This window comes from Chaetodon auriga, chromosome 14, assembly GCF_051107435.1.
Source record: "Chaetodon auriga isolate fChaAug3 chromosome 14, fChaAug3.hap1, whole genome shotgun sequence".
Taxonomy (NCBI): Eukaryota; Metazoa; Chordata; class Actinopteri; order Chaetodontiformes; family Chaetodontidae; genus Chaetodon; species Chaetodon auriga.
Window position 1 is genome coordinate 1,195,344 of NC_135087.1, and position 24,657 is coordinate 1,220,000.

The 24,657-nt window shown below is 48.6% G+C and overlaps 1 protein-coding gene across 1 annotated transcript in view; it reads right to left on the reverse strand.

Annotated features, from left to right (window-relative positions):
* npas3 (neuronal PAS domain protein 3) overlaps positions 1 to 24,657 on the reverse strand; it is a 250,336-nt gene that overhangs the window by 16,775 nt on the left and 208,904 nt on the right. The window contains exons 6-9 of the mRNA XM_076748704.1: positions 22,776 to 22,956; positions 5,665 to 5,783; positions 2,200 to 2,393; positions 676 to 782 (exon numbers count right to left, since the gene is read on the reverse strand). Of these exons, the coding sequence (XP_076604819.1) occupies positions 676 to 782; positions 2,200 to 2,393; positions 5,665 to 5,783; positions 22,776 to 22,956 (601 nt within the window). The remainder of the gene's footprint in view (positions 1 to 675; positions 783 to 2,199; positions 2,394 to 5,664; positions 5,784 to 22,775; positions 22,957 to 24,657) is intronic.

The window sequence follows — 24,657 nt, forward strand, 5'->3', positions numbered from 1 at the left end:
CGATCCCACAGCCCGACCGCAGGTCTGAGGTTTGACTCCCGTCAGGCTCGCCGTCCTTGCCGTGTGCTTGTTATTATTTGTCGTTCCGCCCAAACGCCTTCACGCCGTGAACGCCGAGCAGCTCTGAACGCCTCCTCAGCTTTTACCACCACAGTAAAGATCTGACTGCAGCAACAAACAGCACGCCGCAAATCATCCCGACAGCCACTAAACAGGGACGCCGAACCTCTGCCTCTGTGTGTGTGTGTGTGTGTGTGTGTGTGTGTGTGTGTGTGTGTGTGTGTGTTAGCAGAGTGTATTACGCCGCCTGACAAGGGTAATAAGACTGTAGAGTTGCTGCTGTGAGGAAACTTTTCCAGGATACCGGAGAGCAAAAAGATTCTCTAAATGGCCTTTAGCTCCAAACTTTAAATCTGGAAACACTGCTGCTGCAACAACCCCCCCGAGCTGGAAGGAGCACTCAGAGCGTCACTGCAGTAAAAACAGCAATACCTCACTGCACAAATACTCAGAAAAGTACTCTGTAATGCCCCGTACCATACGGATATCATCTGAATATTATTACTAAAATATTACTATTGGTGTTGCAGCTTATTGCAACAACGACCCGTGCTGATCGATCAGCTGACTTGGCTGTCCAATCAGTGTGGAGCATGTGGTCAGGTGGTGACTCACAGTCCAGGTGACTCTGTCTGATCCCCTCCACGTCCTCAGCATGGATGAACTGGTAGCATCTCTTCCCCACAATGTCCACTGGAGTCAGGTCCATGTAGTCGCTGATCCTGGAACACACAAGAACAGGAAGTTTAGGCTTTTTTGTACTAATTACCTCGAACGCATCACTTCCTGTCACGCCTCAAACAGCTGAGTTGTATTTAACTGACGCACGGCAGCTGACGAGGCCGTCATCACTTCCTGTCAGCGTTCGGTGATGAAACACAGCCGGTTTCTGTCAGCGGTCGGTTCGCTGGTTCTGCTCTGAAAGGTCAAAGTTCACGCTGTGGGAACTCGCTCCAGATGAAAACACACAGCAGCTCGCTGCAGCGCGACGTGATGAGCTGCCGGTGATGGTGTGCAGGAGCCTGAGCCGCAGCCAGACTATCAAATCCCACGAAGTCTTCAGACAGATTAAGCAGAGAAACCCTGAGAACGGCCTTAAAAAACATGAGGAAACACGTCGGCGGGCGGCAGATAACGGAGAGAGGCTGGCTCAGGCGCCGTGCCATCCGTCCAATCCCGTCAGGCCTGCTCCACACTGCAGCTCTGAACACGTGAAGACGGCAGCGTCCGTCAACCGTCTTCTACAAACCTCCTTTAGTCTCACGCTTCAGCCTGTCAGCGGCCTCCACACGAGCTCGGAGCGCACACGTCTCTTCGTCCCGCGTCCGTCTTTCATGACACCGAGCGGCCGGAAGTGGAAACACCGTGAAACTTTGAAACGTGAAACTCGTCACCGCGGGACAATCTGCTCCGTGTGGCGCCGACACTCGACGATTACAAAGAGCGATTCAGGGAGGGAGAAAAAAAAAAGAGCTAATAACCCGACAACAGAGAGTGAAGCCGTCTGTCTATTGTGCAGGTAACACACATCAGCTCTAAAAGGTTTAATTTGAACAAATTCGCCACAGGATAGACAGAACAATTTCCAAGGTATCATTCTGATAGAGGACGGGTGGGGGGGGACTAATGTCTGGCAGGCAGATAACAGCACACTCTGTTCTTTGGAAAAAAACCTTCCTCCCATTTTCTCATTCTCTTAGAAACTCATCCTCAGAATGGGGCCGTAATGGGAGCGACGGCGCTCGTCTGTTCGCTTTCTGTCGCTCCGCACTGAATATCATCATCCGCCTCGCATTGTGTCCCTTTTTCCGCCCACAAAAAAAGCAATCTGTCGACTATCATTTTTCCCTCCTGTCTTTTTATAATAAAACATGAAGGTTTTTTCTGCGGCTGATAGGAATCTCTGCGGTCAGCCGGTTAACTCCCGAGCCAGATCCTGATGCCTATCTGCTTTATCTGGACGGAGGGAAGGAGCCCGATCCATCAGCGGCACATTTCACTGTTAAACCAGGGAGGATTGGGTCAGACTTCCTCATGAATAAGAAGCTCCGACGAGGGAGACAACTCTTTTTTCTTCCCTTGAACAGCAGGTGAATGCAGAAGCAGTTAAAGCTGACGTCCACCTCCTTCCTCCTCTACCTGTTCTCGCAGTAGACGATCTTGAGGTCCATGTTGACCCGGGTGACGAACATTTGGCAGTCGATGCGAACCTCGTTGATGGTGGGCGGCGGCAGGGCGTGGGCCACCACCACCATCCCCATGATCTGATTGGGCACCGAGCGGCTGTGCGTCAAAGCCATCCTGATGCGCAGACGCCCCGTGATGTGGATCACCTGAAAGAACAGAACAATGAGGTCACACTCAGGTAAGACCGGTCCAGACGGATTTATGATCCGCCCATTTTACCCAGAATGCTTTGGGAGCTGGCTTGTACGCTGGCAGCAAATGATCCAAGAATGCATTTGACAACAACCAGCAGCGACACGAGCCAAACTCACAGCTCCGTGGTGCTTTCAGGGACACATTTGACAGTTTGCTTCCATGTTTTCGAGCCTGACAGAGACACTCGGGTCTGATTTCAGCAGCTCAACCTCAAATATCAAAGATTTATCTGGATAAGAACAAACATGTAAAGACAAATCAGTGCAGAACAGCATCGCTTTCACTCCGCAGAGGGACATTTTACTGCGTCTCGTCTGCACACAGAGATGAAAATGAACCTAAACATTGTGATTCAGGATGGCAGGAGCAGCCCGTTATGATGGTCTGCTTACTGTGTTTAACTGTATTTACATGAGATGAAGGCTGCCTGAAATGTGCTCTGAAAGACGTCCGGACAGTCGCAGCCGGAGTGTGGACACAGAGGTGGACGCAGATAAAGACAAAGTGAACTTTTGGGGGATTTCACCTCCTTTTTTTGTTCTTTTCCTGACTCCTGGGATGAGGTGAATGAGGGAGGAGAGGTGGGAGCAGAGGAGATGACAGACAGAGGAGAGTGAAGGGTGTAATTATCCAGAGCTTTAAACTGGCGTGAAGCTTCAAAAGTCGGTCGGACGCGACGGATCTGTGAGAAATGTTAATCAGCCGCCGCTCGCGGGGGACATGTTTGTCTTTTAAACGCAGCGTCACCTGCTTTCTGTCCCTGCTGTCTGTCCTCACATACGGCGAACATGAGGGTCAAACAACAGAGGCCAGACGGAGGGACAGAAAGTCCAAAGTCAGACGGTGCGTCTTCATGCTAACGCTCAGCTTTCGCCTGCACAGCCGCCATTCCTCCATTTTTCCTCTAACTGATTAATTGTTTAATCTGTAACATGTCAGTTTCAGTTAAGCCAAAGGTTAGAAAGCAGCTTTACAGTGCTGGAAAGTGCGTTTGTTAACTTGTGATGGAGCTACAGTTTCCTCCCGCTTCGAGCCAATCACGTCCTGGACGAGACACACGGGATGAGACTGACGTCCGTCCTCTCAGCTGACTCTGCAGAGGCCTGCGGTCAGCGAGCACTGACCAAAACATTCTGGACTGATAATTATTCATCAATGCAGTTTGTGTCAGAGTCAGAGCGGAGCTGAAACTTCACTCCCGACGTCTGACTGTCAAATACGACCTTCGCAGAAAGAGACGACCAAAGAGTCTGAAACAGACGAGTTAACGGCGTCAGCCACCATCAAACATCTGCGACGCTGCGGGAGAAGAAGCTGCTGTCCATGGTGTACACTTACTTACTTACTTATATGCTAGCAACCCACCTCGCTAGCTTGCAGTTAGCTAACTGGTAGCAATCCAGCTAGCTCTGCGAGCGAGCAGGTCATTGGCTGGTGTACATAAAGCTCCGCCTCTAGAAGATTCAGCTGTATGTTTCCATGAAAGCTGATGGAGTCAGTTTGTACTGAAACTGAAGCTGACAACAGGCACATGTCAGTGCCTTGCTCAAAGGCACCTGCACAGTAATGGAGGAGGAGGTGGAGGAGGAGGAGGAGGAGGAGGAGGAGGGGGAGGAGGTGGCGGCTGCCTGCAGGTCCAATCAGCTTCTTCCACCTTCAGGTCGCTGCTGCAACACAACGGCTTTAAAACTACTAACTGTAACGCTGTATTGTGTCTGTGTGTGTGTGTGTGTGTGTGTGTGTGCGTGAGTGTTGCAGCGATGTGTGTGTCACTGAGTGTGAGTGTGTGCAGTAATATATGCATACGTGTGGATGAATATTTATGGGCGTCTCTGTCTCCACAGTGATTTGCATGTGATCTGAGTCTGCCAGGTGGAACATGGTATACGAGAGACACACACACACACACACACACACACACACACACACACACACACACACACACACACACACACACTTTTATTTTGGCTAAATAACAAAATAAAAGCACTCCTTGATTATTTGGACTGAAAAATGAATCTTTTTCAGTTTCATCAGTGAAACGAGTCGTTCTTTCAAAATGCTTCACATGTTTTTATCTTCATGTATGAATTCAGTGAATTCATCACAAATTCAAAGAATCAACCCAATCAATCAATCAATCAATCAATCAATCAATCGATGAACTGATTGATTACAGCAGCTCGTTGTCGTCTTTGCAGAGAGTCCAGTGTATTAGAGTGGGATAAAGCAAGAGAGAGAGAGCACACACACACACGCACACACACACACACACACACACACACACACACACACACACACACACACACACACACACACACACACACACACCTATTTGTCCACGGTGGGATTACAGATTTCCATATGATCACTTCATTTTAAGACGGATCGTGAGACTATAAGCCAGTGTCTGATAACATGCTCTCCTGTCTCCAAGGAGATCCCTGTCACACACACACACACACACACACACACACACACATATGAACACACAGATACGTTGGTCAGATCACATAATCCTGTCTCCTCAGAATGTGTGTGAAGTCAGTCAGCAGATTTAGCAAAGATCCTGTGTGTGTGTGTGTGTGTGTGTGTGTGTGTGTGTGTGGTCTCTGCAGAGACAGACAGCACAAACACGACGTCACTGTGTCCAAAGTGTCTTCAGTCCAGCTCCACTGTCGGTGCTGAAGAATAATTCATTTTTACTGGATCAGTTTTATTTTATTGATATTTTCATATTCAACTTCTTTTCATTGAAAAACACACGTCTGTCTCGTCGATGAGGCTCATTCTGGATAAATATCACCAGTATTTTCTCATGTGTTCAATGCTGCTGTCAATCAAAGTCCTGGTGGGGCCAAAATGTTGACTTTTTTATTCAAATAAAGTTTTTTTGGAGCGAACATCCAACTGCAGGCGACACGCTGCACGTTGGACTGTTTGTGTTTTCAGTTCAAAGGGACGATGTCAAAACATCAATCAAACTAAGGCGGACCAATCACCTGGACCGACACCACCGGACGCTGAGGGTCCGCCTCCAAGCAGAGCCTGGTGTGTGTCACCTGTGAAAGCTGCTGACAGGTGTGTGAATCAGAGAGCTCGGGTTCCCTCTGATGCATGTCGTGAAGCACAGTGACGGTCCACCAATGACGTCGCAGCGCCGCTCATCACTTTTTAGGACAGGAAGCACGAGGCGACGGCGACCAAACGAGCTGAACTCACCTTATATCCTGAGGACTTGATGTGGACTCCTCTCTTTGTGAGCGTGGACTTCATCCTGATGAAGAACGATCGTTCCAGACTGTTATCGGGGGCCAGAAGACTGGGACTGCTGGACTCCACTGAGGACACAGAGACACACAGACACAGAGGGAGACATATTCAAATGATTTCATGATCTAAAGCATGAACAGACGCCCTCGAGGACTCAGAACCTGATCTGAGCTGAACGATGAGGAACGATGCGGATCGCTGTAAAACAAATAAACTCATTCATTCTCTCAGCAGGACCGGTCGGCCAATCGCAGCCGCTGTCAACCTGCCAATCATCTCGGAGCAGCTCAAGGCAATCAAAGAGCGAAATGTCAAAACACGTCAGGAGGCGAGACGGGAGAAAAACAAGACAAACACGACGCTCAGGCGCAAATTAAAGGTGCGTTAAGGAGAAATATCCAATTTGTTTGAAAGCTGTAATCTGTCAAAATAAAAGTCTGAGTGGAGCTGAAGCCTCCATAAAGAGATCACACTCCTCCACCCGGCCGCCGCCGTGCCGTCCTTCACGACATTAAATCCCACACAGGAAGTACATTTTTCATGCCCCCCCCTCGCCCGGCGAGCGGCGTCCTGAAGGTGAGACGCTCCATTTGTCAGCGGCAGAAATCAACTGCATATTCATAAGTTCTGCATCCATCAGAGCGAGTGATGGGAGGACAGACAGCCGGGACACGTCTCGTCGTACGAACGCACACATCAACGACGCGCAGCTCCACAGGACAGCTGGCTGTGGTCAGGCTTCACCGTACCTGCGAGGACCCTCGCTCACACGGCGCTTCCCTCAACCCCAGCCTGCAACCGAGAGGAAGTTCAGCTCCACACAGCCGGGTCTCAGTCCGAGCGTCTGTCCATCACGTCTGTCAGTGATAAGAACTGAACGTCTGAGTTCAGTGACCACGGCGAGCAGCGGGCCAATCAGACGAACTGATTATCTGAACTAAACGTGTTCACAGGAAGTGTGGGAAAACTGTGTTTCAGCAGAGGTCACATGACTGAGTGTGCTTGTGTGTTAAAACCGTGTTTGTGTGTGTGTGTGTGTGTGTGATGTAATCTGAAACACACACACACACACACACACACACACACACACACACACACACACACAGGCTGCCTGTGAAACAGGAAGCAGGACACAAGCAGCGACCTCTGCCCTCAGAGTCGTCCACGGCGCCCTCCTCTGGTCTTAAATATGATGTTGACTCACATGATGTGAGAACTTAATGCTGCTTGATTGACATTTTTTATCAGCACGAGGAAACATGTTTAATTAATGTATCTACAAAGCTGCAAAATGTTTCCTGATATTTCTGCATTTCATTTGTTTCCCTTCATTATTCGCTCGAGCGTGTTGAACGTTTTCTCATGTTCAGGTTAGAAAGTCGAGTCTCTGCTGTCGAAGTCCTGCACTTTGATCAAATCACTGTGAAAAATACTGCGAATCTGCGGGAGCGCTTTGTGTTGACGGGGTGAGTTAAACATCGTCACCCGGCGTCCACTTCTGTCTCAGGTGGACAGGCGTCACACTTCACGCAGCCTCGTCCTCGTCCAACAAACGTGATTTGGACATTCGAACAAACGACAGATGTTTTTCTTGAGTCTCTCGTTCACTGTGGTTTGGTCTGAAAGGAGAATCTCACTTTAATATTCAGTGTGTTTCTGTGTCTGAGTACACACTGAGTACACACTGAGTACACACTGAGTACACACTGTACTGCATGTGTACTGCACATATCTGTGTTCACCACAGTACCAGCGAGTGTTTTTGTGCTGTGAGGCTGCTTGATTTACTCTCTCTCTCTCTCTCTCACACACACACACACACACACACACACACACACACACACACACACACACACACACACACACACACACACGTCTCCGGTGGACGCGGCAGTTTGATCAGCGCTGATACGTGTTGACAACGCCTAATCTGAAAAAATTGAAAGAAATGAATTAATATGCAAATTCATCCTTTATAATATAAATGTCCTTGAAGGAGGAGAGACAAGAGGTGAGGGAGGGAGGGAGGGGGGAGGGAAAAAGAGGGGAAACAGAGAGGAAAAGAAGAAAACAAGGAGAGAGAGGAGAGATGAAAAGGAGACATACAAACAAATGAAAGGATGCAGAAAAGAGAAAAAAGAGAAATGAAGAGAGATGAAGAAAAGAGGAAGATGAAAGGGAGGAGAGGATAAGGAGAAAGGATGAAGGAGGAAAAAATGAAAAAGAACAGATGAGAGAGAAAAAGATAAAAAGGATGGACAGAAATGAAAGAAAAGAAAAATATATATAATATATTTAATAAAAAATATTAAAAAGGAAGTTGAAAAAGTGAAGGAGAGAGAAAATTAAAAAGAAAAGGATAGAAAAAAGAGAAAGAGGGAGTGAAAGGAGCAGGAGATTGAAAGAAAGGAGGAGAAAGAGAGAGAGAGAGAGAGAAAGAAAAGGAAAAATGTGTGAGCATGTAAGGAACAGAGGAAGAAAAACAGGGAGGAGGAGTGGAAGGAGGGAGGAAATGGGAAGTAGAAAAAAGTATAACTTCAAAAAGGAAGGAAGGAAGAGATGAGAGAGGGAGAGAAAAGGAGGACAAAACAGTAGAGAGACAACAAAAGAAGAAAGAGAGAGACGTATGGGAGGAGAAATGAAGGAGGAAGAGAGGGAAGAACAAAAAAGACAGGAAGAGGAAGAGAGTGTGAAAGAGAAGAGAGAAGTAGAAAAAACAACGGAGGGAATGAAAAAAACAAATGAATAAAAGAGAGGTGGGGAAAAGAGATGGGAAGGGAGAAGAAGGAAGGAGAGAAGGAAAAGAGGAATAATGGGAAAAAAGAAAATAAGGGAAGGAAGGAGGAGGAATGAGAGGAAGAGGAGGTGGAGAAAGGGTGGGACAGAGATGAGGGAAGAAGAGTGAACGAGGGTGAGAGAGGACTGAAATAAAGGAGAGGAGGAAGAGGCGTCCCAGGAGGAGCCCCCCCCCGCCCCCCCTTTCCGTCCTCCAGCCCTCCGTCAGTCCGTCCTCTTGGTCCTCCAGGAAATCAGCCGCCGGCCTGACGGAGGAATAATGATGATGGAGGGAGAGAGGAAACAGAAGAGAGGGAGGACGGATGAACGACAGGGGAGCAGGACCCCCCCCCCCCCCCAGCTCTGTTATTCACTTTGAATTAATGGGATTAGTTTCCCCACAGAAACACACACACACACACACACACACACACACACACACACACACACACACGAGAGAGAGAGATATCACTTTCATTGTCATACACACACAGTCTCCCCGTTCATTTACACACACACACACACACACATACACACACACACACAGAAGCCTTGGCAAGGAGGTGTTGGTGTGTGTGTGTGTGTGTGTGTGTGTGTGTGTGTGTTCTTGTACAATTCCAAACAATTTCTGCATGAATGGAGTGAAGGAAGAACACACACAGAAGGAGGAGAGAAGAAGAACAACAACACATGAAGAAGAAGAGAAACGGAAGAAGACCAGAAGAAGAAGGAAGAAGAGGAAGAGGTGAAGCTGAAGAGTCAGATAGACGAAGAAGAAACAAACAGAAGGAAAGGAGAGGAAGGAGAGGAGGATGATGAGCTTTAGGAAGAAGAAGAAAAAACAGAAGAGGAGGAGAGAAAAAGAAATGAAGACCAACAGAAGGAGAAGAGGAGGAAAGGAAAGAGGAAGAGGAGAAAAACAGATTGGAGCTGATCCCAGCCGACACTGGGAGGGAGGCGGGTTCATCCTGGACAGGTGACCCGTCCATCACAAAGACAAACAACCAATCACAGCTCACACCTGCAGACAGTCACCAATCACCCTGTCACTGTTTGGACGGGGGAAGGAAGATGAGGGAGGAAGACGCTAAGTCCACACAGGAGGCCCTGACAGAGGAGGTGTCAGTGCTAACCCTGCCGAGGAGGAGAAAAGGTGAAAGGGAGGAAAGAAAAAGAGGAGAAGGAGCACGAGTTAAAAGATGACAAACAGGGGAGAAAGAGGAGATGGAGGTGTGACTGAGGGAGAGAGGAGGAAGAGACAAACAAAGAGGAAGAAAAGATGAAGAAGAAGAAGAAGTGGAGAGGGAAGAGAAGAAGAAGAAATCAGAAGTAAACAAGAAGAAGATGAAGAGGAGGTGGTGGAGGGTATGGAGGAGGAGGGAGTGAGGAGGAAAACAAAGAAGATGGACAGAACAAAAAGAAGAAGAGGAGGAGGAGAAGGAGGTGCAACTTCTGCAGCAAATGAAGTGAAAGGAGGAGGAGCAGAGGGAATGAGAAACAGAAAAAGATGACAAACAGAAGAAGAAGAAGAGGAGGAGGAGGAGGAGGAGGAGCAAAAGGAATGAAAAGAAAAGGGGAGAAGGAGGAGGGGGAGTAAAGATGAAAAAGAAGACAAACTGAAGAGGAGGTGGAGGAGGTGGAGGATCGTGTGGGGATTCAGAGGTGTTTCTCATTCAGCTCGTTTGGCGAGCGGTGCCGCGGCGTCTTCGGGGACGGCGCTCCTACAAGACAAAGATTAGTGCTACAAAGGCAGCAGGTGGCTGCCGGCGGCGCCGCCGCCGACTCTGGGACCTAATTATCTACGGCACGGAAACTTTCCCCGTTTGAAGGACAAATGATTAATTAAAAAGAACAACTCACCTACGCCTGTGATCTTTGGACAATACCCAGAGTGCACCAGGCTTCTTTCCACGCGTGCGTGCGTGCGTGTGTGTGCGTGTGTGTCTCAGTGGGATGGCGTATCATTGTCAGACAGTATAATACCTCTTCCTGGTTCAGGGAGCCTGTTGTGTCCGACTGATAACTAGCTAACGTGATGCCGGCACGCGAGAGCAGACAAAACGAGCTACAACAAGGTCGCTGCGACCTCAAGACGCCGCCGCCGCCGCTACGACCAGACGGACCGATGGCGGGCTGAAATATAATTGGCTTAACAAGTGTGACATAATCCAGCAGAAGAGACGCATGTGGCACACGAACGCGTCGTTTAGCAGCTCTGAGCGGCTGAAAACACGCTGTGACATCATCAGATCAACCAAGACAGAGACAAACACAAAGTCTCATGTTCTAATGTACGTGAGGTCAAAGGTCAAGAACGAACCTTCTACTCCACGTCTGTCAGCTCCAGATCGAACATTAAACAACGTCCACAGAACCTGACCACTTCCTGTTCATCCTCCTGCTCATGCAGCGACTTCCTGCGCTGAAAGCCTTTGTGCTCTGAGCGCTTCATGAACGTCACCTGAGGCCGTTCGACTGAAACACGACCTTCAGCACGAGCTCGCCTCAGCTGATTGGCTGTTTGCTTCATGTTGTTCTGTCGGTGCTGAAAGAAACTTCCACCAGAGTTCCAGCATGCAGCTCCACGAAAGCACAAAGGTGATCTTTAAAGTCAAGCTCACATCAAACATGGAGGGTGGACTTTTCAACCAGTCCAGGCTAGCTGTTTCCCCCTGCTTCCAGTGTTTGTGCTAAGCTAAGCTAATCGCACCTGGACTGCAGCACACACAGATGACTGACATCCATTTTCAACTGCTCCTTTAACACAGCAACAAACCAATGAACCTGCATGACGGTCCAACACACACACACACACACACACACACACACACACACACACACACACACACACACACACACACACACCCTCTTGTTTCTCTCATTTCCCTCCTTTTCTCTCTCTTTTCCATCACTTCCTCTTCTTACCCACAATGCAACGAGGGCCGGAGCCGAGGGACATCAGAGAGGTGGCGGGCGAGAGGCAATCATGACAAATGTGTCGTAGCTCACTCGCTCGCACACACATACATATATAAGAGCAGACATAAGTTAAACACAGTGTGTATATATATACACACACACACACACACACACACACACACACAGTGGAGGTGAAGGCATTCATCACAGACACACAGTGTTGTCAGTGAAAGTTTAATTGTGTAAACACTCTGTAACTGTCCTGTCATATTCCTGCCTCTCCGGCTCACTATCGCCTCCTCGGCTGTAATTGAATTGCTACCGCTGGGGGGGTGGGGGGGTGGGGGGGGAGGCCAGTCTCACCTTATGAATAGAATGTGTTTCCTATCAGACGGGATTTGACAAATTGTGTCAGCGAGAAAAGCCCAAGTGATAATTTTTCAGTTTACTGAAGGTGGAGGAGGAGGTACAGGTAAGGCGGGGGGGGGAGCGGGAGGAGAGGGATGAGGATGAAGAGAAGGAAGGAAAGAAGAGAAGGAGAAAAAGGCAGAGGAAAGGAAGAAGAAAGGGGTGAGGGAAGGAAGAGAGAGCAGAGGAGGGAAAGGAGGGAAGCGTGGAGGAAAAATGAGAGGAGGAACATGCTGAGACGGATGAAGGTGATTATTCAGAGGAAGAGGGTGCAGAAAGAAAAATGAGGGAAAGGCAAAGCAGGAGGAGAAGGAAGAAGCAGAATAGGAGGGAGAGGAAGAGGAGGGAGGTGCACAAAGGAGGAAGAATGAGAGCAGAGGTGAAGAAGAGGAGGATAAAATGAGGAGGAAGAGAGAGAAGAAGATGATGAAAGAGGAGGAAAAACAGGATGAGAAATAGGGAAAGAGAGGAAGAGGAGGAGGAAGAGGAGGGGGAGTGAAATGAAATAACAAAAGAGTTTGAGTTCAGACTGGTTTACTTTTTCACACAGTACAGAGTGTGTGTGTGTGTGTGTGTGATGGTAGATTTCCTCAAAGCTCTTTCCCATAATGCAGTAGCCTGGGAACCAAAGGTAAAGAAAGGTAAAACCACTCCTCCTCCTCCTCCTCTCTCCCCTCTCCCCTCTCTTCCCTTCCTTCTCTCTTCCATCACCCCCCCCCCCCCCCACTCCTCCCCTCCTCCTCCTCACTGCAGTGATTAAAAAAGACTTTTATTTTGACAGTCTTATCAGGACAATGAGCTCAAATCAAACAGCGCTCTAATAGTCTGGAGACGCCTTGATCCTTCCTCTTTCTTTCTCTCCTTTTACTCCTGTCTTTCCTCCACAGAGACTCCTCCTCCTCCTCCTCCCTCCTCTCCTCCTGTGACGGGACTCTTAAGACTTCTCTAAGCTGTCTTTAGATTCTCCTCTTCCTCTTTTGGGAATGGATATGGGAAGAAGACAGAGGGGAAAACGAATAAGGGAGGGAGCAGGAGAAGAAGACAGAAAGGAAGGAGGAAGGAAGGAAGGCAGGAGAGGAAGGATGAAGACAGACAGGGACGGAGGAAGCTGAAACCAGGAGACAGAGAGGAAACAGAAAGGAAGGGGGGAGGAAGGAGAGCGTGAAGAGGAGAGTAAATGAAAAACAATTTGCTTTCTCTGATATGGACGACGGGACTGACAGCTCGTCTTTGTTTTGGATGGGGTCAGAGGTCACACACACACACACACACACACACACACACACACACACACACACACAACGGAGAGATAATAAGTAATTGTCTGTACCTGCAACCTCCATAATTACTTCCAGAGAGGGAAAGAGACAGAGGGAGACTGAAGAAGAGTGACGGAAAGCATGAAAGAGAGGGAGGTGAAGAAATGGAGAGAGAAGACAAACGCACGTTTAATGTGTGCGTGTGGACGTGAGACACTTTTACTAGAAGTGAAAATAAAAACAAACTTCAAAACAATGAAAAAAAGACGAAAAAGAAAGAAAAGAGGAAAAAGACATGAAGGATAAAGAAGCAAATGACGACACAATGAAGGAATCAGATACAAGAGCTAAAACACACACGCACACACGCACGCACACACACACACACACACACGCACGCACGCACGCACGCACGCACGCACGCACGCACGCACGCACGCACGCACACCTCCAACATGTCAGAGAGGAAAAACCAAACGAAGCAAAACAAAACAAAAACAAACAAAAACAAATATAAACAAATATGACAAATGTCAGATTTCCCGCAGAGAGGACGTCACCTGAACGCACCGTCCGGCGGCTCCTCCCGTGGCATTTGCACTGAAAACTCCTCGATCTCTGGACAAACAGCGAACGTATCGGCTTCCTGCTGCTCCGGGTCTGTTTTTACAGGACAAACCGGGACGCCGACTCGCTCGCTTCCTCACCCCGTGTCTGCGTCCCTCGTCCTCTCTGTCTGTCCAGCCGCAGACAGGAAGAGGCCCGGATCATGTGACCAACACTTTGGTCCTGACCGACACATCAGCACATTTATGGTCCTCGGAGACACGAAATGACGTCCACAGACAGCCGTCCGTCCGTCCATGGACTCATGGATTCAGCAGGTCTCAAAGGACAGCGTCCATGCAGAAGGACGGTCCAGAGCCAGCAGGAAGGAGTGTGTGCACGCACAAGACGCCGAGCAACAGCTACAAGAATCAACACCGCGAAAACCAAAATCTAAGAGAGAACAAGGAGGCAAATCGACTTTCTCATCAGACAGTCTTTATGTTCGAGCTTTTCACTTGTTGTTCTTGAGATTTTATGACTGATTCTGAGTAAGTTGATGCTTTAAACTAGGATTTCTAGAATTGTAACAAGAGCAAAACTGCTTTGTTGGAGCCAGAATTTCTTTGTATCCTGATAAATGTGCTGGTTTTTCAGTGAAGAGAACTGTGGGTCAGTTAGCTTTGATGCTAACGCAGCATGCTAACACTGTAAACATTCATTTTCACAGAGCGCTCTGGATGGAAGCTGACTCGGAATCAGTCCATCGCTGCTCGCCTGCACCTCCTCTCTCTGGTTTTATCTTTCATCTTCATCACCCGCTCTCTTCCTCCTGTCTCTGAGTCCTTCTGTCTTTGTTTCTCCTCTCTGTGTGTTTGGCCAGACGACAGCAGCGTCCCCAGATAAAAGATGACCAAACAAGAGAGGGAGGCAGGGAACAGAGACTCGAGAAGAAGAAGAAGGAGAAGAAGAAGAAGAGGAAGAGGAAGAGGAAGGAGAGGCAGAGCGGGCGAGGATGACAGAGCGAGGAGTGTGTTTGGTGTAATTGAATCCAGGCGGCGGCAGAGAGGGACAGATGGATGGACTGAGCAGATTAGCATCGTAATCAGAGGAAGGCGTGAGGAGGAATAGAAGCGGCGGCCGTGTTCATCGAGCTGCTAACTGGTTTAACAAACACGTCTGTGAAGAGCCGCTCTGGCTCCCGATGAACACAAACCACGACTTATTGTCTCCGATCAGACGGAACAGACGCGCTGGCGGCGCTTCCCGTGAAGACGCCGACAGACGGTCTGCAGCCGGATCAGATCGAGACGCAGAGATCCGCGGTGCAGCCGCGGCTCAGAGGACTGCGCGAGGAAGCGCCTTCACTCGAGGACGGCTTCCAAGTACATGTACGTCAAACTTCTGCCTGAGCTCGGAGCCCATTGGCTCCTTCGAAAGCTCCTCACAAATACAGTTTCATTATCTTAAAAGCTTCTTTCCTCCAAACAGCTGCTCACTGCAGCTTTTATCAAACAAACAGGAGGAAACAGCTTTGTGGGACTATTTTCAGCGGCGGATGAATCCACGTTTGGTGCTGTAGTGAGTGTTAGTGGCAGCAGGACGGTGTGTGTGTGTGTGTGTGTTTGTGTGCGTGTGTGTGTGTGTGTGTGTGTGTGGTGATGTCGTCAGTGTAACACACTCAGATTTCAGGATGTTTTTTAAAGAACCATGAAAACTGTAAAATCGTCCATGTGGACTTTTCACATGACAGCAGTGACGAGTGACCAGTCAGATCGCTGCGAGGCAGACTGAGGCGAGTGTGTGTGTGTGTGTGTATGTGTGTGTGTGTCTGTGTGTGTGAGAGAGAGAGAGAGAGAGAGACAGGCCCAGCCAGCCTCTGCAGAGCTGTGACCTTTGACCTCCTCCTGCTGTGCTGTCTGCCACCAGCAGTCCAGCCCTGAGGACATTCACACTCTGCCGCTTTCTCTTTCCCTCCATTCTGCTGCTGTTGTCCTTCCTTCCTTCCTTCATCTCTCACTTTCCTTCCTTCCTTCATCTCTCACTTGAAACCTCACTTCCTCCTCCCTCACTCTCCTGCTGTCCATCCTCCTTTCTGTCTCTCACTCTGTCTTTCTTTTCTTTTTCTTTTCTTCCATCACTTCATCTTCATGATCTTTACTTGAAACCTCCTTGCTCCCTTGCTCCCTTGCTCCCTTCCTCCCTTCCTCCCTTCCTTCCTGTCCTTCCGTCTCTCTTTTTCTGTCTTTGGTCCATCATTTCTTCACTTCACCAGTGGGGGCAGACTGATGTACTATTAGAAAGTACTATTACCACTGTGTACAAATACTCTACGGCCAGTAAAAGTCCTGTATTCAAAATTTAAGTGAAAGCACAAAATATACTTAAAGTACTGAAGTAAAAGTACTCATTCTGCAGGATGTCAGAATAACGTCTGACTGAGTTATAATGATGCATTCATGTGTTCATCACATGTGAAGATGATTTTTTTTTTTGCTGCTGATTTTCAACGAGGGATCAATAAAGTTTTATCTTAACCAATAAAAACAAACATCGTTTATTTGATTATCTTTTGGATTATTAGTCTGAATCCATAAAGTTTTGTTTCTCTCTTCCTGTATTTTCTGCCTCCTTCCTCCTTCCTGTTCTATCCCTCCTTTCTTTCCTCTTCCTGGTCTTTCCTTCCCTCTTTAGTTCCTCTGTGCCATTAAAACCTAAATACACACACCTTCATCACATTCAACACCCCGTCCTTCTCTTTACACTGAGTTTGACTGAGCGCGCGCACACACACACACACTCACACACACACTCACACACACACACACATTAAAAGTTGAGCGTTGGACCTTGAGAAGTTCTGCGTTATCACCCCTGTGACAGGCAGATAGCAGACAGGAGCGCTTTATTTGCCGTCCGGAGCCGCCCTGTCCTCTGCCGTCGTTATCTGAACAGCTCCGGCTCCCATTGTAAACAGCCCCGTCCTCGTTAAGGAGCCTAATTAGAAAACTCTAATAATAATGGCCTGTGATTGGCTATTGTGTACTCTAAAGATTCCATTAGCACGGCGGCGGTTTAATAAAACTTAACCAAACGGATAATTTTGCTTTAGTAATAATCCTCCGCCTCTGAAAAGTTCTTTGTTTGCCTCGAGTGGTTTTACTGCTTTTCTTTAAAAACACTCATGACACTGATTTCATTAACTGAAGCACTGTGAGTGCAGAAGATCCGCTGGTCAGTCAGAAAGCCACTGGATCCCTCGGACCAACGAGCCAATCATCAGCGAGGGGACCAGCCAGGAGGCACCTTTAGGAGCTGACAGGTGAGCAGCGGGTCATGTGACGGAAACACTCGTCTGGAGGAGACGAGCAGAAGCTCAACGTGAACGACAACGTTTATGACAAACACAAGGAAGTGATGACAGAGAGAAGGCTGGAGAGTGTGTGTGTGTGTGTGTGTGTGTGTGTGTGTGTGTGTGTGTGTGTGTGTGTGTCCTGCCAGATTTGACCTTTGCCTTCTGTCCTGGAGTCCAAGTGACATTTCAAATGCAAATACAAACACGCTTCACCACCGAAACACCACACACACACACAGACACAGACACACACACACACACACACACACACAGACGCACACACAGACACACAGACAGACACACAGACAGACACACAGACAGACAGACACACACACAGACACAGACACACACACAGACACACAGACAGACACACAGACAGACACACACACACACACACACACACAGACGCACACACAGACACACACACAGACACACACACAGACACACAGACAGACAGACACACACACAGACACACACACACACACACACACACACAGACACACACAGACACAGACACACACAGACACAGACACAGACACACACACACACACACACACACACACACACACACTCACTCGCTCGTCCTTGGGCAGCAGCGGCTGCCATTGGCCGCTCTAAATGACATTAAGCGTAGGTGACTGTAAACTTGGGTAATTATGATGAATGTGAGCGATTATGACGAATTATTCCCTCCATTGTGCTAATAGCGTAATTAGCAACAATAATCAAAGACTTATGATGTTGAAATAAGGCGACGCCGCGGACAATTAGACCGCAAGGAGCTAATAATGGAGAACTTATGGTGTTTTCCTGGAGGGCAGAATTACTGTTACTTCCAGAAGGACTTTGAAATTTGGGTGTTTTTCTAACTAATTTTTCTCTCTGATGAGAGAAAATTGAAATAAATACTCAATTAACTGCGAGCTTTTCTGTTTGATGGCATGAATGTGAACGAAATGAAGCGCGGGCAGAAGTCTGACAGGAGAGAAGTCAGAGAGAGTTTTGGTGGATTCGCGTCTTCCATCAGGAGGTTTTTCAGGACAGCGCTGTGAACGTGAACATGTGCGAGAGGCTGAACTGGCGCCTGAAGGCGAAACGCGCCGTGAGAGCGGCGAAGAACAAAGACGAGTTCAGAGAAGAGAAGTGGTTTCCTGTCAGAGGTGTCGTCATTGTGTGGTCATGCACGTTTGAAGACGGATACTTTCTGAGATCTTTGTGTTCGAACATCCCTTCGACAGCAGACGTTTGAGCTCTGCGTGGTGATGCGTTCAGGGAACCTCCGTCCTTCACTGTGGTGATGAGCTGCATTCCTCAGAAACCAAACAAATGAGCAAACATTTGAAATATGACTGACACTGAGCTTCAGCTGCTGTCAGGTCAGTTTATCACAGCGTGAAGGACACAGAGTTACTTCTCTCCACTCTTTGGTTTGATGTCAGGTGGCGTTCATGGACGTCTTTGTTCACAGGCCTCAGTGCAGGAGGGCGTCATTTTCTACAGAGACTGCTGTGACGTCTTATTGATGAAGATAAAAAGGTAAAAATGGGTGTTTTCCTGAATTTTGCAGGTGCATTGAACACAACGTCGTTGATAGTTTGTATTTATGAGTCACCTCCAGCGAGGAGGTCGAAGGTCAAAGTCAACAGGCAGAGTAAACGCTCCCGAGCAGCAGCTCTCAGTGAGGCTGAACGATCACTTCCAGCCACTCAGCCTTCGGAGCAGCGTCTCCGCCTCACTTTGACTGATATTAGTCAAATTGCGTCATGTGCTTTTAAAGATGACTCTCTTTAAGTGCAAGAGGGTGTTGAAAGCGGCGCAGAGCTTCAAAGGAACATCTCTCTCCTCCAAGGTCATCTGGTGTTTTAACTCCAATTTCAATACTTTATGAGCGTGACAGTAATTAAAGCGATGAGGTCAGCTGGCTGATTCATGATGACAGAGCAGCCGGCGAGGTAAGAAATCCAGCTCAGACTTCATGTGGAAGTTTGTGCGTTTGTTTTCAGCTGCACGGAGTCTCCGATGGGTGGAGTTTACAGGTCAGCTGACCCTTCACCTAAACACCGACTGACCAATGGCAGACGCAGCAGCTGTTTTCTCAGCATCGTGTTTATCTGCTAATGTTAGCACAGCTGGTAAGCTAACGCTAACAGTTAGCGTCTCATCAGCTAATGCTGCGTTCACGTGTTTATTCATCATCACCCCCCCGACAGAGCTTCATCAGATGAAGAGCGTCTGAATGATGCAAAAACATGATGAGTGGAGCTACAGCTGTGATTCCCCAAAAGCTGAGACAGAATCGATCATCAATAATCGATCTGTTCACTGACAGCAGCTTCATGTGTTCATCTCCTTCATCCTTCATGTGTTCACAAAGTGGTGAACTCGCTCCATCCTCTGTGAACGACTGAGCTTTTCCAGGACGCCCCTTTCACACCCAATCACGATCCTCTCACCTGTTACCGATCAGCCTGTTTACCTGTGCCATGTTCAAACAGGTGTTTTTGGAGCGTTCCACTTCTTTCCCAAACATCAATGAAGCTGATAAACATGAAACGTATTGATACGTGTGATGAAATGAGGTCGTGTTCATGTTTCCTGCGTTGATCTGAAATATTTTTCTCTCCATCATCATTTAAGACGCGCACACATCACTTCGGCTGACTGTGATGTCTCGGGACCATGTGATCAGCGCCCACATCGCGTCCCGTCTCAGATTCATCTCAACTTCTGCAAGAAATTACAACCATGACACAGATTTTTGAGAAATGTGAGCTGCCTGATGTCAGACGCCGTCAGGGGACGTTGCGGGAAGAATTCATTAAACCGTCATCGCTGAGCGTCTCTGCGGCTCTGCGACCTCGTCCAACAGGCGTGTCTGTTCCTCTGCAGTCAGAAAGACACGATCCAGTCCAGCACACGACCGCATGTCCTCCAGATGAGGCGAGCAGGTAGAGAAGACGTCCAGGCAGCCCTAAACTCTACAGCGTGGGCACAGGAAGGAGGAAGCGGCGCCCGGAGCGTGAAACAAATCAGCAGCGATCGATGGGAGACTCACGGCGATGGACGCAGGAACGCCAGCGAGGGAGGGCGAAAGAAACAAAGACGGCTCGAGGAGGAAGAGGAGGAGGAGGAAGAGACGATGTAAACAAATGGAAAAGCTCAGCCGGACACGTCAGCGGGCGTGGCGTCCGCCAGGTATCGACTGGAATGAAAACTAATGAGGAAGGTGCCCGTGGAAACGCATTACTCATCATCATCAGGAGCCGAGCGGCTGCGAATTAATACCAGAAGAAGAAGAAGAAGAAGAAAACACGAGTTCACAGCAACACAACAACAAACTTCATTCGACTGCTGCTCGCTCACGTTCTTAGACCCATAGAGCAGAGAGCGACCTGACCTGTGACTCCAGATGATCCAGCTGACGGAGACTCGAACGGAACACACCTCTGTGTGCCCCACAGAGACCAGAGACCAGAGAGACCTCAGAGACCAGAGAGACCACAGAGACCTCAGACCAGAGAGACCTCTGACCACAGAGACCAGAGAGACCTCAGACCAGAGACCAGAGAGACCTCAGACCACAGAGACCTCAGACCAGAGACCAGAGAGACCTCAGACCAGAGAGACCTCAGAGACCAGAGAGACCACAGAGACCAGAGACCAGAGAGACCTCAGACCAGAGACCAGAGAGACCTCAGACCAGAGACCAGAGAGACCTCAGACCACAGAGACCTCAGACCAGAGACCAGAGAGACCTCAGACCAGAGACCAGAGAGACCTCAGACCACAGAGACCTCAGACCAGAGACCAGAGAGACCTCAGACCAGAGAGACCTCAGACCACAGAGACCTCAGACCAGAGACCAGAGAGACCTCAGACCAGAGAGACCTCAGAGACCAGAGACCACAGAGACCTCAGACCTCAGAGACCTCAGACCACAGAGACCTCTGACCACAGAGACCTCAGACCTCAGAGACCTCAGACCACAGAGACCTCAGACCACAGAGACCTCAGACCTCAGAGACCTCAGACCTCAGACCTCAGACCACAGAGACCTCAGACCTCAGACCTCAGAGACCTCAGACCTCAGACCTCAGAGCCGTCAGTCAACATGTTGAACCCAGCTCTGTTCTGCTGCTGTGCTCAAACCTCCTTCATAACTTTCTAAGCTGTTGTTCAGCTTAGAAAGTTGGATGGTGGTGGATGAAACACCTTCTGCCTCCACCTGGACGTCCAGGTTAGTGTTTGACGACGCACACCTGATGTAAGCCCCACCTCCTCCTGGGAAACACTCATACAAATTCATAGCAGCCCCTCCTCCTCCTCCTCCTCCTCCTCCTCCTCCTCCCTTCCTCCAGACGAATTAGCATTAAAGAACACATACATGAATGCTAATCCTCCGTCTTGCTCTCTCTGGTCACGTTATCATCGGGGATCACTCCTCCACACTCACACATGTCCGTCTGAGCGCGCTCCTCTGTCTCTTTCTTCTTCTTTGGTCAAATTAACATTGCTAAGCACTCGTGCACATTCCAGCACGTCCCTACATCCCCTGCCTCTCTTCCTCTTTCTTTCCATCTCCCTCTCTGGACAAACTCAGTGGGGAGAACAAACACCTTCGTCTTCACCTCCTCCTCCTCCTTTCTTTCCTCTCTCTGGTCAAATTAACTTCGGGAATCACTGAGGCCTCCATATAAACCCCCGTCCTCCTCTTTCTTCTCCAGTGTCTTCATATCTGTCTGTCTTTAGGGCACATTAGCATTGGAAACACCCGTCCGTGTCTCAGATCTCCTCCACTCCTTTTCTTTCTCTCCAGACAAATTGACATTGACGACCACATGTGTGTCCTCACATCCTTCCCGTCTCCAGTTGGGTGCGTGGGGAGGCTCGGTTAGAGGTTTGCAGAAAGTCAAAGGGAAAAAAAAGAACAAAAACCTCAAATGTGGAACTCCAATTAATTTAAAGCCCCCCCTCAACCATCACCAGCACCAATCAGCCAAGAATAAATCCGCAGCAGATCTAATTACCGTGCCGTCTCCGAAGACCCCGGCCGCCGCGAAGCCAATCTTCCCCTCCTTGTTTGAACAGGCTGATGAACTAAGGGACTCGATGGATATCAAGTCATTTTGTTTAATTTATAAATGGATTTTCCCCTAATACTTAAATTATCACCAGCATGAGAGAGAGGGAGAGAGAAGCACAATGAAAAGCATTTGGAAGGTAAAAAGTCCTGAACATGTGGCGCAGGAGAGGATGGAGGGATAAAAAGATGGAGGGACAGACGAAGGCCACGCAAAGAATCCCAATGAGGAACGTGTCCTTTCCCGGTTTACAGCGGCGGCGGCTTTACAATAAGACACACTAATGACATCCACACTGACAGCAGGGAATTCTGGGATACCGGGGAACGAGCGAGGAAGAGGGTCAAAGGTTTATTCAGAGGGACAGACAACATTTTGGGAAATACTTTCTGTCAGTGATGAGATGAAAAGAAGCCTTCCTCATATCTGACGCTACAGTTAGCTTAGCATAGCATGAAGGCTGGAAACAGCTCACCAAACAAACACAAGGAAAAGCCCCAGTCTTCATGCTAAGCTAAGCTAACGCTGCCAGCTCCTGTGTCAGATCTGACAGGACTGGATCTTCTAATTCACCTCTCTGTACTTTGATGTTCTTGTGATGTTTGACTTTTCCCTCAGTCTCGACTTTAAGGCTCGACAGAAGGAAAAGTCTGAGTCTGACGGACTTCTGTCCACCTTCATACGCATCGATCCTCTGCCTCATGTCTCATTTCCTACCTGGTTCAGGCGTCTCGGAGTGCGACGACGACGACGCCGAGGACGCCCCGTCTTCGTTGACGGCCCCCTGGGACAGAGACATCCCTCGGCCCGGAGGAAGCTTCATGCCGAGCTGCTCCGCCATCTCCACGTGATCGCCGGGGTGGATGTAGTCAAAAGAGCTGCTGCCGGTCAGCTCCACCTGCAGACACAGAGAAAGAGTTAGTCATCCTCTGCTCCTTCTGCTCCTCTTTGCTGACTCCTCCAGCAGAGGAGGTTCAGGAGGAGCGCACAGGAAGTCCTTCCTGGGTTGCGTTCGCTGGCAGCGGCTCAGTCGTATAAATGGGTTTCTCCTGCTGTCTGAAGGTTGAAGTTCTGCCATCGTTTCCAGAAAGTTCCCTGAACTTCTCCTGCCCTCCTCTTCCTCATCGTCAGTGTCCTTCTCATTTACAAGCTGCTCGTCCTCCTCATCTTTAACTTCTCTTCCTCTTTACTCCTCTACCTCCTTTTCTGCCGTTCTCCTCCCACACCTACAGTATTACAGCTGCTAGGATGTCATCCTCTTCTTCCTCCCTCTCTCTTACTCCTCCCTCCTCTTCATCCTCTGCCTTATCAAAGTCTTCCTGCTCCTCCAGGTTTGCTCCGTCTCCTTCCCTAACTCCTTGTCTTTGTTTTCCTTCTCCTTTCTTTCTTTACCTTCTTCCCTCACGTCTCTCCTCCATCCAGCTTGTTCTCATCCTCCCTTTCCAGCTCTTCCTCCTCCTCCTCCTCCTCCTCTAATCCGTCCCTGAGCGAATCAGCCGCGGCTTTTCTTTCTCATGGAAATGGAATAAATAAGCTTCTTCTTATTAAATAAATACAGAGTCCCTTCACCTTAAAGACTCTCATTAGTGGAGATAGAAGCGGATTTGTCTTCGTTAATTGGGGATGAGACGAGGGAGCGCCGCCAAAACCGCGGCGTTACGCTACACTCGCACACAAACACACACACTGCCACACACACACACACACACACACACACACCATGCACACACTGATACAAGTCAAGGTTACAAATACACACACAAACACTTTTACTTTTTGTGTAATGAACACAAACACACAATTAAACACACAATTTTCAACGCGGTCATGTGACGGATGTGCTCCGTTGTTTAACGTGTGTTTTCATTTGTAGCGTGTCAAAAACATTGTGCACGTTTATTTCCACAAGCTAATCTGGTTATGTACTGTATGAGTGTGTGTGTGTGTGTGTGTGTGTGTGTGTGTGTGTGTGTGTGTGTGTGTGTGTGTGTTCAGGTTTTTGGGGGTCCACTGGGACTAAGGGGATTACATGGGTGTAATCCCTTTAATAAGAAATCCCTTTAAGGCAATTTAGTCCCCTCATAAAGTCTCATCTGGAGCAGAAAGTGATGATTAAGAAATGAGAGTGATCACTGAATCACACACACACACACACACACACACACACACACACTCAGAGCCACGCAGACCCTGGTGCACCATGGGAGTTAGTGTTCATGTTTACACGTTACAGTGCTAATTGGATCTACATTGTTCTTCCTCGAAATAACACGCCGACTTTTAATCAATTAAAACTTGGCACAACTATTTTACATAAAGTCGCTGCTGGAGCTAATTACACAGAGGGAACGACGGCGAGATGGAATTAGACATTCAGACGGTGACTGCAGCAGCACGTTGAATTATCATACAGTAGACTGGGAAAAGCTCATTACTGTAGACTGATACGCAGCAGCTCCTCTCGTTAGCAAAGAAGAGACGTTTCACGCTGTCGCATCATGTTCGTCCACTGTCGTCCTTCAGCGCGGACACTGAACGCAGCGCGCCAGTTAAAGTGTGAGGTGAAGGCGAGGCACTGACGGGAGTGAAAGCAGTGGAA